Raw genomic sequence first — 11,788 nt, 5'->3', positions numbered from 1 at the left:
CAGAACAATCCACGTAACTACATTAGATTTGATATCATTTTTAAATTCATAATTTTAAATTACTCCAGATACACTCTTATTACATGACTGCGCAAGTCGAAGCTCCATGTCTACTACTCATCTCAAAACCTCATATAAAACAAACAAAACTTCTACTTAATTTACAAAATCAATTTCAACTAACATTAAATAAACTCGAGCATATCCTCAAACCGAAACATGATTAATAAGCAAAGGAAAAGAATATACACACAGTAAACAATCAATCTTTGATTTTGGCAGCTGTAGCCCGACATTCAGTGAAGGATCAAGAATTACTGTAGCCCGACATTCAGTGAAGGATCAAGAATTACCAGAACCCTGTTTAGCTTTCAGCACAAGTTCTTCAGTCGTAGTACCGATAATTTCATTGGCACGCTTTAGGCCAACACAATAATACCTTCCAATTGTATCCTAAAATAAACAATCACTCCGTTATTATTATGTTAAAAATAAGTAAGCCTTACTTGAAATATTCACATCTTCAACGCCTATTAGCATTGCCAAAACCACCATGAAAATTTAAGGCGTAAAAAAGGCTTTACTCAAAACTGGGGTTAAACCCTGAGTGAACCATCATCATCATTGAAGAACATGTAGAAACTAAATTATATAACAATCAACGAGTCTCTGCAACTCCCATCATCCTCTCTCTCTCTCTCTTATTTTTAATTTCTGTATCGTTCTTTCTTCCTCTATTTTATATTTGGACCCTGGCTAGCTACAATACCAGATTCAAAATTAAACTTAAAAACTCAACCTTCTTAAAAACCCTTAACCTCTTTCTCTAATTTCCTCCTTTCCACATCTACAGGCACTGCCACTCTGTAGAAGTGACATCTGCCACTGCACCTTTCAATTTCAAATCAAAATGGTCAATTTAATCTTTTTCTCCAGACTTGGGCCACCACACTTTTCTTTCTATACTCAAAAACTCTAGTGATTATTTTTCACTCATGACGTTTTCAACCAGCTTACAAAATTATGGTCAAGTTAAATGAAAAAACAAAAAACTTGATCACGATCAAAATCAATCAAAATATATTTTGCCCTCCAACATGTCTTGTGCACGATTTTAAGCCTTTAAACTGAGCCCCCAAAAAATGACGTTATTTCAAACAGCAGTAAACTAAATGGTTTGTGTAGTGGCACACAGTGCCTGTGCACGAGAATAGTTGCAGGGAATGCCTGGGGCAAAATGGTCACGTCAGCAACATACGTTACAAAGCTCGAAGCCTTTTCTGTATTATTTTTTAAATTTAATTTCAACCCTAGTTTTGTATCTGGGGACACCCCTAGACTCCCCACAAAACAGATGGAAAAGAATCTCACCTGACAAACAACGCCTAATTTCTCCAATTTGTGAACTGCATCATCAACATCAAAATTACATTCTTCGCCAAATTCATCTTGTATCAGCTCTTCACACTGCCGGTCAAGATCCTTTTGTGTAATAAAAATGACATGTCAGTACTTGTAGATCTAAGCATTTCAAACTCGAAATCAAACAGGCACATAAACATCATGATGTCCATACGACCAGCCCAACAGTCTGCGAACCTCTAGAGTAGCCTTTCCTTGCTCCATTAGTATGAAGAATGAAATAATGACCTCCTTTACCTGCACATTTGCAACATGGAGGTTACGCAGTAGGAAGCATCTAAATAAATGGCAGCATATGTCATTAAGAAACATGGATTTTAGCATATTTGAAATTCATGAACGAACATGGAAAACAATTATACAAAAAACCAAATGAGCCACATGTATAAACAAAACTTCCTATATCCTGCCAAGCAAGTCAGTACATTTCCATTGGAAGAGTCGATAAATTTCTTGAGCCTTGTCAGCCTCACAAAAAACAGAGTGAAAAAACAATATGATGTTAACAGACACTTGTTTGCGATTATTACTTGATGAATGTAAGCTATTATTATATTGCACGAGTTGTACCCCATATATCGAGTTTGCAAAGTTGTTTAAACAAGCCCACCAAAACATTATAGACGGATTTTTCTTTTTGGCCAAAAAAAACCAAGTATAAGTTGGCTACCAACTTTTAATTAAAAAAGAACATTCTTACAACTTACTTCTTGTTGAATAACATCATCACACAAATGGAGAAGAGTGCCCTTTCCACTATCCAGTTGTTTGTCATACATCGACTGTGTGATTAGGTTCTGATATGTAGCCATATTCTGCTGAAACCTAAGGGTAGTTAAACAAACTTTAGTTAGAAACATAGAATTAACAATAAAAAGGCAATGTAGGGCAATAAATATTGATGCAACCATAGAATATCAAATAATCAGACAATTCATGTTAAAGACTATGAGGATGATGGATGGAGAAGATCATTTTAAGCTGCCACATGATATGGAAAAGGTTGGCCCGTTCTAATTCTCAGTAAAGTTTTAAGAGTAGAGTGTGGTTCAGTTCATTACATGGTCAAGTACTAGCAAGCAAGAAGTTATCACGAAACAGTATTCGAAAATTCCACTGGACATGGAGAACCTATTTTATCCTGAAGTTCCAGAAATGACCATTAAGGGACATGGGACCTATTTTATCCTGAAGTTCCAGAAATGGCCATTAAGGGACACCCATGGTGGATATTTATGTTTATGATTTACAAATAACATATTGTTCCTCTCGAAGAGATTAACGCCAGTAAACAGTTTATCTTGCAGACTGATTTCAGATTTTTAGTATTTTCAACGGAATAATATAATTTACAAGTATCAAAATCTAATGAAAGGAACGCTTACGTGAAGTATATCTTTGCACAATAACCAATCACCGTAGAAAGGATAGCAAACATGACCCAGAGGTCAGCTTTGGGCATTTCAATAGAACCAGCTACAGCAACCTGGAAGAGTCCATGACACATGCATATCAAAAACATTAATGTTTTTAGGATACTCCAACTAACGATTATTAATGTCATGAGGTAGCTAACCAGTCCAACCACAGCCGATACAATAAATTTAACCCAGTCCATCGGGGTTAAACTCGGATTTTTTTTCTCTGGCTATCAAAAGAGAACAAAAGTTTGAAATTGGTTAATGCCTTTGCAATTCAATATGATTGTAGTAGACAAAATAGTACAAATGGAAACGAGGTAAGTACAAGGAAAAAATATATCTCACAAGAACAATTTCCATATCAGCCATAGGGATGTTTTTGAAATGCTTCACAAATATGCCTCGTTCTGGCTTTGTCAAGGAAGTAGCTCTCCTACACAACAACTAATTTCCATTAACCTTCAGCCTAACTTATAACAAAGGATAGACAATTGCTGTTCATACAAACCCAAGATCTTCAAATTAGTGTAAGCTGTTGGTAAGCACGCCACCTTGGGTAAAAACCAATGAATAACATTGAGAAGAAGAATGTCAAATAGGTTGTTCATGAGTTTCTTTCAGACAATGATCTTATAGACTGATGCACTCATCTAGAGAATTTTCATAATGGCGAACATGAAAATTACAAGAAAAAATTTGCAAAAGAATGTGAATCGTATGCATTAACAAGATATCAGATATTACCTGTAGACAACAATGATCCTATCAAAAGTGGGTTCTTGAATTGTAATTTTGCTCAGAAAATTCCGAAAGCTGAATCATACAATAAAAACAATTAAGAAGATACTCTTATCAATATACAAATAATATATATTATACACATGGTTCGCAATCGCGGTCGCGGAGAGCGTCGCGGAGGCTGCCGTTCCAGTTCCATTGATATTTCACGGAACGGTCGCGGTTATCGTCGCGGAGTATTTTAATAATAATAATAAAAATATAAATAATTATATAATTTGGTATATTTTTAATTCAAAAAAATTGAAAAAATTACATAAAACGTTCCGTGATGGCCGCGAAATCCGTGAAATCGTCGTTCCGTTCCGCGACGTCCGCGAAATCGCCGATATTTTAAATAAGAACAGCGTTATATTAATCAACCGTTTTCACCCGGAACTTTGTGGCGGCAGCTGCCGTTCCCGTTCCGCGACCGTTTTTGCGAACCATGATTATACAACATGCTGAAATTAACAGTTTAGCATAACTCAACTCTATGTTCATGAATATTCAAAAGATGGAAAAGCATGTTAATATTAAGCTATTTTCTGTTAGAATTCGTATTTTTCCATCTCAAATTATTAATAAATTTGAGAGAGTATATTTAATAGATGGTGTTTGTATAATAATTTTCCAAAGTTGATTTGATTGGAAATTATTGACAGTGCATACTGCCAATTCCATGGGAATGCTGGAGAAATGTAGACAGTGGAAAATGTTGTTGAGCTATGATTTCGTGGTAAAAAGATGATTTGGCCTATGAAATGGACCTGAAAAATTGAAGAAAATATATGTTTCTATGTACAAGGTGAAGGTAATGGTACTCGTAGGGAAAAAACAACTGAGGACGGAAAAATAATCCCTCTAGGATAAAAGGCAGCCTGAGTCCCTCGTGAGAAAATACAGGGAAGCCTAGATACTTGTAAGGAACACACGAGGAGTTAAAGGAAACATTATCAGAATGAATTACAAATTGATGCCCAATTTATTTAAAAACTTAAACACGTATAAAAATTTCCATGATTAAGTTCCGTTCTATTGAGTGTATAACATTAAAAGAAAAAAATCTCAATAGTTGAATGAGAGTAGAGAGAAAATAACTGAAGGATAAGAGAAAAAAGGTAAAAGACCATAAGAACTAGGAATAAGAAAATTTTCAAACCTGGTTTCCATGTTCTCGAGGCGAATGCGTTCAACTTCTAATTCATTTACATTCCCAGAGATAACTTCATCATCCTTTTTTGGATCCTTTTTATGGCGTGAGCTTGACCTCCTCCGTAATACCTTTTCTAACCTATATTAAAAAAAATGATCGCTTCAAGTTCAGTTTAGATAAACATGGAAGGATGCAGCAAATATACTTTGTAAGCAAAAGGGAAGACAAAAGTGCCAAATAGAGCCCCGAACAGATAACCTGCATTTTACATGTACTTGTATCAATGCCCTAGTATTTTATATTGCTATTATCAATAAATCGTAAGCAGTCAATCACCTGGTTTTCCTCAAAATCCATGACCAGAAACGTGCAATGATCACATCCACTTTCTCCATAAAAAAATAATCAGTGGTCTTATCAATGCCAATCCCGCGTCGGAAGATTATATACTAAACACAAAATGAGCACAAATACAATATTAGAATGTTGTGTGCATATTAAAATTGATTATGAAGCAAAAACAAAGTACTTCACTTGAAACTAATTTTTCACAGATCATACTTCAAATTTTCGTGGGACTAACAGGATGTAGAACATAAATGAGATGACAAGAAATGAATTAGGTCAAAATCATGGAGTAGATAACTCTCAGATAATGCTGTTAGTAGCTTACAAGAATACCCTCTCGAACTTGCTGAAAGGCAACTACACTAAGCAAGATTTCTTTCATAGAATCCGTATATATCTTAAATGCATTCCAAGGAAAAATTTGCTTTTTAATACCATCATGAAAGAAATATAAAAAATTTAAATAGATGCAGATTTGGTCGGGTCTGTACTTGTCAGACGAGCAGCATTAGGTAATTTTAGTATGTGCATATGTATAAGACAACTAAGAGTAGCGATAGACAATCAGTTTTTGCAAAGGAGTGGTCCCAAATTTGAATTCCGTGCTACCGCACAAGGATGGTACCCGGTTAAAGAATATTGGAAGAATTTGAAAGCAACTTTGGATGGTCCGATGATGTATTGAGGTAACAAGGAAAAAATGTGAGTGGCTCACAATCCAATTAATGCAGCTAATCTAAACACATATAGATTGATAAACACTAAATCATTTTCCAAAAGAAAAGGATAGAAAGTGGCATTATGTGGATGAATTATATTCCAATCAGGCAACAAGTTGTAGACCTCCATGCAGGTAAGTTAGATCCTATCTATACAGGCACTGCCTCGACATACATCTAACGGTTGACATTTATCAATAAATGTGGGGTCCATTATTTTTTAGTGGACCCCACATGTATTGATAAATGATGACCCTAGGATCTATCATGGGGATAATGCCTGTAAAGGTAGGTTGAAATGATGCCACCATGCAAAAGATTTATCAAAACCAAGCTTTATAGAGCTAATTGGAAAGCCATGAATGATCAAAATATATGGTTTGGGAATAGAGAATCTTGGTTTGAGAAATAGGGCTTTGCCGGGGAAATGGTGGTGGAGGTTTTCCGTTTGTGGAAGAAAGTCATTACGAGCAAGTATGGGTTACAAGATAACGGTTGGTATGGTGATTTGGCAAGAAATGTAACGTTTACGAGTCCATGGAAGTTTATCTCAAGATCTTACCAGACTTTTCATTCTTTAGTGAGGACCGTGGTTAAAGGGGTACCAAAGTTAGGTTTTGAAAAGATAGATGGTGGGGGGATTCCACGTTTCGGGAGTTATTTCCTTCTTTGTTTCAGATTTCTTCTGCACATAATATGCATATTTCTCATTTTGTGATTCGTGACAATTCGTTGACTAACGTCCCCTTTTCATGGGACATTCATTTTCGGAGGGATTTGAGGGATCAGGAAATAGTCGAGTTAACCTCACTGTTAGGAGATTTGATAAGGGTTAGATTGATTGATGGGGCTGACGATTTTAAGAGTGTGGGGCGCGGATTCTTCGGGTCTTTTCTCAGTCAAATCTTTTTTGAGTCTTTCTTTCCTAATAGTGGTTCTCCCGTGCTTTTTTTTTTTAACGTTATCTGGAAAGTGCCGATCCCAACAAAGATTCAAGTTTTCTCGTGGTCAGCAGTGCTAGGTAAATAGCCGACTTCGGATTTGATGCAGAGGCGATGGCCTTCGTGTGCTTTGAGTCTAAATTGGTGTGTGCTTTGTCGAAAAGAGAAGGAAACTCAGGATCACATGCTAATACATTGTCCTTTCACGTATGGATTGTGGTGTAGTGCTTTGAGGGAGATGAGATTAATGTGGGTAACACCAAGATCAACGCAGGATTTATTCGCAACGGATCTTGGATATCTTCTAGGCAAGAGGGGGAGATTATTTTGGACGATGGTGGTTCATGGTTTTTGCTGGTCGGTGTGGTTGGGGAGGAATGGAAGAATCTTCGAAAATACCAAATTAACGGTATAAGAGTAAGAGTGTTGGGAAAAGATCAAGATTACGAATACTACATGGAGTAGATCTCTAAAAGAGTTTAAGAATGTTTCCATCTCAGATTTATTGAGAGATTGGATTTTTGCTTACTGTTGATATGATTAGGGAGTCGGTATTTTCTTTTTGTCATTCGCGGACCTCTTGTCAGCTTTCTGTAATCATATCTTTATCGTATATAATATATTATTGTTTCTCATAAATATATATAGTTCAGCTTGAGGCAAGGTGTTGAAAACCTTCAAGAATAAGTTTTGGAGTTGCATCCATAACAAAGATAGATAAGTTGATTTACAATCTGTTCGATTTTATTAGATGATTGCTGTTTGATCTTGTTATTATTTTCTTTACTTGTTTACATGAATTTGCTAATCCTTTCTTCTTTTTTCAGTTGCATTTATATAATTTGAACATTTCATTCATTAATCATTATGAAATATCATTAAAGATTTTTATATAATCTAATTTCTCTTTTTCTTTATTTATCATTCTCTACATAAAGTGCAACAAATTTATGTTGGTGACAACAAATTGAGAATAGTAATTAGAAAGGTCAAATTTAAGGAATACCGAAAATTTTTCCAGAGTCAAGATTATATAAGGATCAAAATGATATTCATCTCAAAAAACCCTTTAGCATTATGCCGCAGAGAGAGAGAGAGAGAGTGAGTGACAGACAGACCTTATCAGCAAAGTTGGGGAGGTTTTCATGAGGATGTGCTTCAAAAAAACTCTTCAAAAGCTTTTTATCAAGCTGCATTCAGAAAACAATTGTAACATGAACAAATATTGTTTTGTATATGCATGTGAGTGGAATAATCTTATTTTTGCACAGTGTCTTCCAATGAAACTCATGTTTACAGTTTCACCTTCGAGTCATCGACGGTAATGGGAAGATTGAGAAGATATTGCCCTGACTGTGCAACATCGATTTCTTCATCAGTGGCTAACTTAAAATTGCTCTTTTCCATAACCTGCATGATCAAATAAATTGTAGTTAACCTGCAAAAAAGTATTCAGGAGAAACAAAAAGAGAAAGGTTGTTCCAGGATTTTATTTCCCCTCTCCAATCCCCCCTCCACCACCCCACCCCCCCGGTCCCCTAGGACAGACAGATTTGGCAGAAGAGTATAAAGTTTAGTCCCAACTGTAAAGTAAACTCCTAACTAGAGAGTGATAGCTGAGACCACTTAACGGATGGTGGTCTGCAGCAAAATCATAGGCAGGTATACTTAACATTACGGATTTTTATTTGTGGAATCTTATATATGACCATGATGACAAGGTTTCTGAATTTCAGAATCAGAAATGAGCCTCCACCCGTTGGCCTGATGCCACGTTACCTGGAATAAATAGGTCAAAAAATTCTGTTCAAGAATGTCAACTTCATCCTTAGCTAAATTCTGCTGCTCCAATTTTTTCGAACCGTGTACAGGATCGAAGAGGGAGTAGAGTTGCTGTAATCAAATAATAAGGATATAAACAAATTATGGAACGTAACCCAGAAGAAGAAGAAAAGTATGATAATGTCCGTATAATCAGCAGCTAAAAAACAAAGAAGTTTGAAGGAAATCACCATAAGATCCTCGAACTGTAAGAGGTACCAAGCTCGAATTGTGTATTCAACTCTCTTGCAGAATTTCAAAAACTCGGCACGATCAGAATTATGTTCTGCAAGCAATTGTCGAAACAAAGCGCTCGAATTCAGATATTATCAAAATTAAAACAGCATTTTCACCACAAAATGGTTTAAATCGATCGAGAAGATTAAAATAATCGGGCAAAGCAAAAAGGCGCACAAATTAATACGTACGAATGAGGTTAGCCAAGTGCACGATGAGCTTGGGCTTGAGAATCGGAATGACGGATTCTCTCTCCAACCGGATAACCTCTTTCCTATGATTCCTCGTGGTGGTGGTGGCCGCCGCGGCGGCGTCTGTGGTGGTGGTCTCCTCCTCCATTGATGTGGCCATTATTTTCTCTTGTTCCTAAAACGTCTAGACGAGGCAAACGTACCGACACACTCCAAGGGATATTTAGGTAAAAGGGAGTGAAATCTATCCAATTTAAAAAAAAGGATTGGACATGTAATTTACGTGTATGTCCTTCTGTTTACTTAATAAAAAATAAAAAAAAATTAATAAATTTTAAAAACCAAATTTTCTTAATGTTTGGGTCGACCCAAGTAAGATCTTGGGTCGACCCAGAGCAATCTTGGGTCGACCTGCTTGGGGTCGACCCAAGATTGCTCATGCTTGCGTCGATTCAACTTGTGCTGCGGAAAGATGTTTTCGCAGCGCGCTGCACGCTGTGGAAAACCCTTTTCGCAGCGCGCATTTGCGTGCCGCAAAAATTCAGGATGCGATACATAAGAGAATATGCTGATTATCAATTCCATAATACATTTTTGTTTGTAACTCATTTATTTGTATTTTTAACATTTATGTTTGTAAAAAAAATTAGACAGTTAAATAATTTTTTCGTTGCTAATTTTACATAATTTTGATCAAAATTTACATAATTTTTACATATAATCGTATATGTTGCAACATTTGATCCACTAATTTCACAAGTTTGTTCAATAATCGTACACATTTTAACATATGAATTCATTAATTTCACAAGTTTGACCGATAATTACATAATTTTGACATGTAATTACACAATTTTGTTTAATGTTTATTGACAATTGTACATTTTTTAACAATTTATCTACTAATTTCACTAGTATGTTTTATATTCGTACATATTAACGTATGAAACCGCAAATTTCACATGCATGTTTTTATCCACTAATGTTGATCGATAATCGTACATGTTTTAACATATGATAACCTACACTTGGGTGACTTACAATTTAAGTTGTAGCATATGTTGACCTAGAATCGTATATATTTTAACATATGAATCCGTTAATTTCACAAATATGTTATATAATCGTACATGTTTTAACATATAATCTGCTAATATCATAAGTATGTTCTATAATGATACATTTTTAAATATATGAATCCAATTATTTCACAACTATATTATATAATCGTACATGTATTAACATATGAATCCGCTAATTTGACAAGTATGTGATATAATCGTAAGTATTTTAACACATTAATCCGCTAATTTAACATATGAATCCGCTAATTTGACAAGTATATATTTTAACATATGATAGACTTGTAACTGAGTTTATATATTTTTTAGCTTGTAATATGCTTGATAATTACTGGACATTGTTTTGATATTTAGTTTCTTTCAAATTTATGAATTTAAGGTTTGATATATAATCGTGCAAATTATAACATTAGTATCCACATTTTATAACACATTTATCAATTCAATAATACATTTTTCTTTATAACATATTTATCTGTATTTTTAACAATTTTTAACATATGAATCCGCTAATGTCACAAGTTATATAATCATACATGATTTAATATATGAATCCATTTATTTCACAAACTATAACATTAGTTAGTATAACATATATATCCATTATTTTTCAAGATTATGTTGTATGATTATAAACATTGTAGCATATTAATTGACTGATTTCGCGATTATGTTATATGATTATACATGTAAAATATTAATTGACTGATTTCGCGATTATGTTATATGATTATACATATTGTAACATAATTATATAAGTTTGACCAATAATTAAATAAATTTGACTCATAATTACAACATTTTGTCCGATGTTCATTGATAATTGTACATATTTCAACAATCCACAAGTATGTTCCATAATCGTACATGTTTTAACATATACAATTCACTAATTTCACAAATATGTTCTAAAATCGTACATATTTTAACATATGAAACCGCTAATATCACAAGTATGTTGACATAGAATCGTATATATTTTAACATATGAATCCGTTAATTTCACAAATATGTTATATAATCGTACATGTTTTAACATATGAATCTGCTAATATCACAAGTATGTTCTATAATGATACATAATATGTGAATCCAATTATTTCACAACTATATTATATAATCGTACATATTTTAACATATGAATCCGCTAATTTGACAAGTATGTGATATAACCGTACATGTTTTAACACATGAATACGCTAATTTCACAAATATATTCTGTAATGATATATGTTTTAACACAAGAATCCGTTAATTTCACGATTATGTTCTACAATGATATATGTTTTAACATATGAATCCAGTAATTTAACAAGTATGTTCGTAAATATTTTAACATATGAATCCACTAATATCACAAATATGTTATATAATTATACATGTATTAACATATGAATCTGCTAATTTCACAAAACCCAAACTTGGGTCAACCCAAGTATCAATTGTGTCTGGTCGACCCAGCACAATCTTGGGTCGACCCATTTTTACGGAGCACAAGCTTGGTCAATCCAACTAACTTGACTTGGGTCGACCAAGCATATGCTTGGGTTTATGGTCGACCCAAGCAAATACTTGGGTCAACCCAAGCATGGGTTGACCCAAACATATGCTTGGGTCGACCATAAACCTTGGGTTGACCCAAACATATAAGGTTTATGGTCGACCCAAGCATA

The 11,788-nt window shown here is 34.4% G+C and overlaps 1 protein-coding gene across 1 annotated transcript; it reads right to left on the bottom strand.

The window, feature by feature from the left end:
* Nucleotide 1: 1 nt before the first annotated feature.
* Nucleotides 2-9,234, bottom strand: LOC140885295 (uncharacterized). The gene is made up of 15 exons (XM_073292256.1): nt 9,034-9,234; nt 8,797-8,891; nt 8,564-8,677; nt 8,090-8,194; nt 7,903-7,974; nt 5,113-5,225; nt 4,783-4,914; nt 3,588-3,656; nt 3,189-3,276; nt 2,999-3,070; nt 2,808-2,908; nt 2,130-2,247; nt 1,600-1,659; nt 1,372-1,482; nt 2-453 (listed from the first exon to the last, which is right to left on the bottom strand). Exons 1-15 carry the CDS (start codon nt 9,191-9,193, stop codon nt 343-345), a joined length of 1,521 nt encoding a protein of 506 aa, XP_073148357.1. The 5' UTR covers nt 9,194-9,234; the 3' UTR covers nt 2-342.
* Between the last annotated feature and the right edge of the window lie 2,554 nt (nt 9,235-11,788).

This window comes from Henckelia pumila, chromosome 2 (assembly GCF_033568475.1).
Source record: "Henckelia pumila isolate YLH828 chromosome 2, ASM3356847v2, whole genome shotgun sequence".
Taxonomy (NCBI): Eukaryota; Viridiplantae; Streptophyta; class Magnoliopsida; order Lamiales; family Gesneriaceae; genus Henckelia; species Henckelia pumila.
This window is presented reverse-complemented; position numbering and strand designations above follow the sequence as displayed.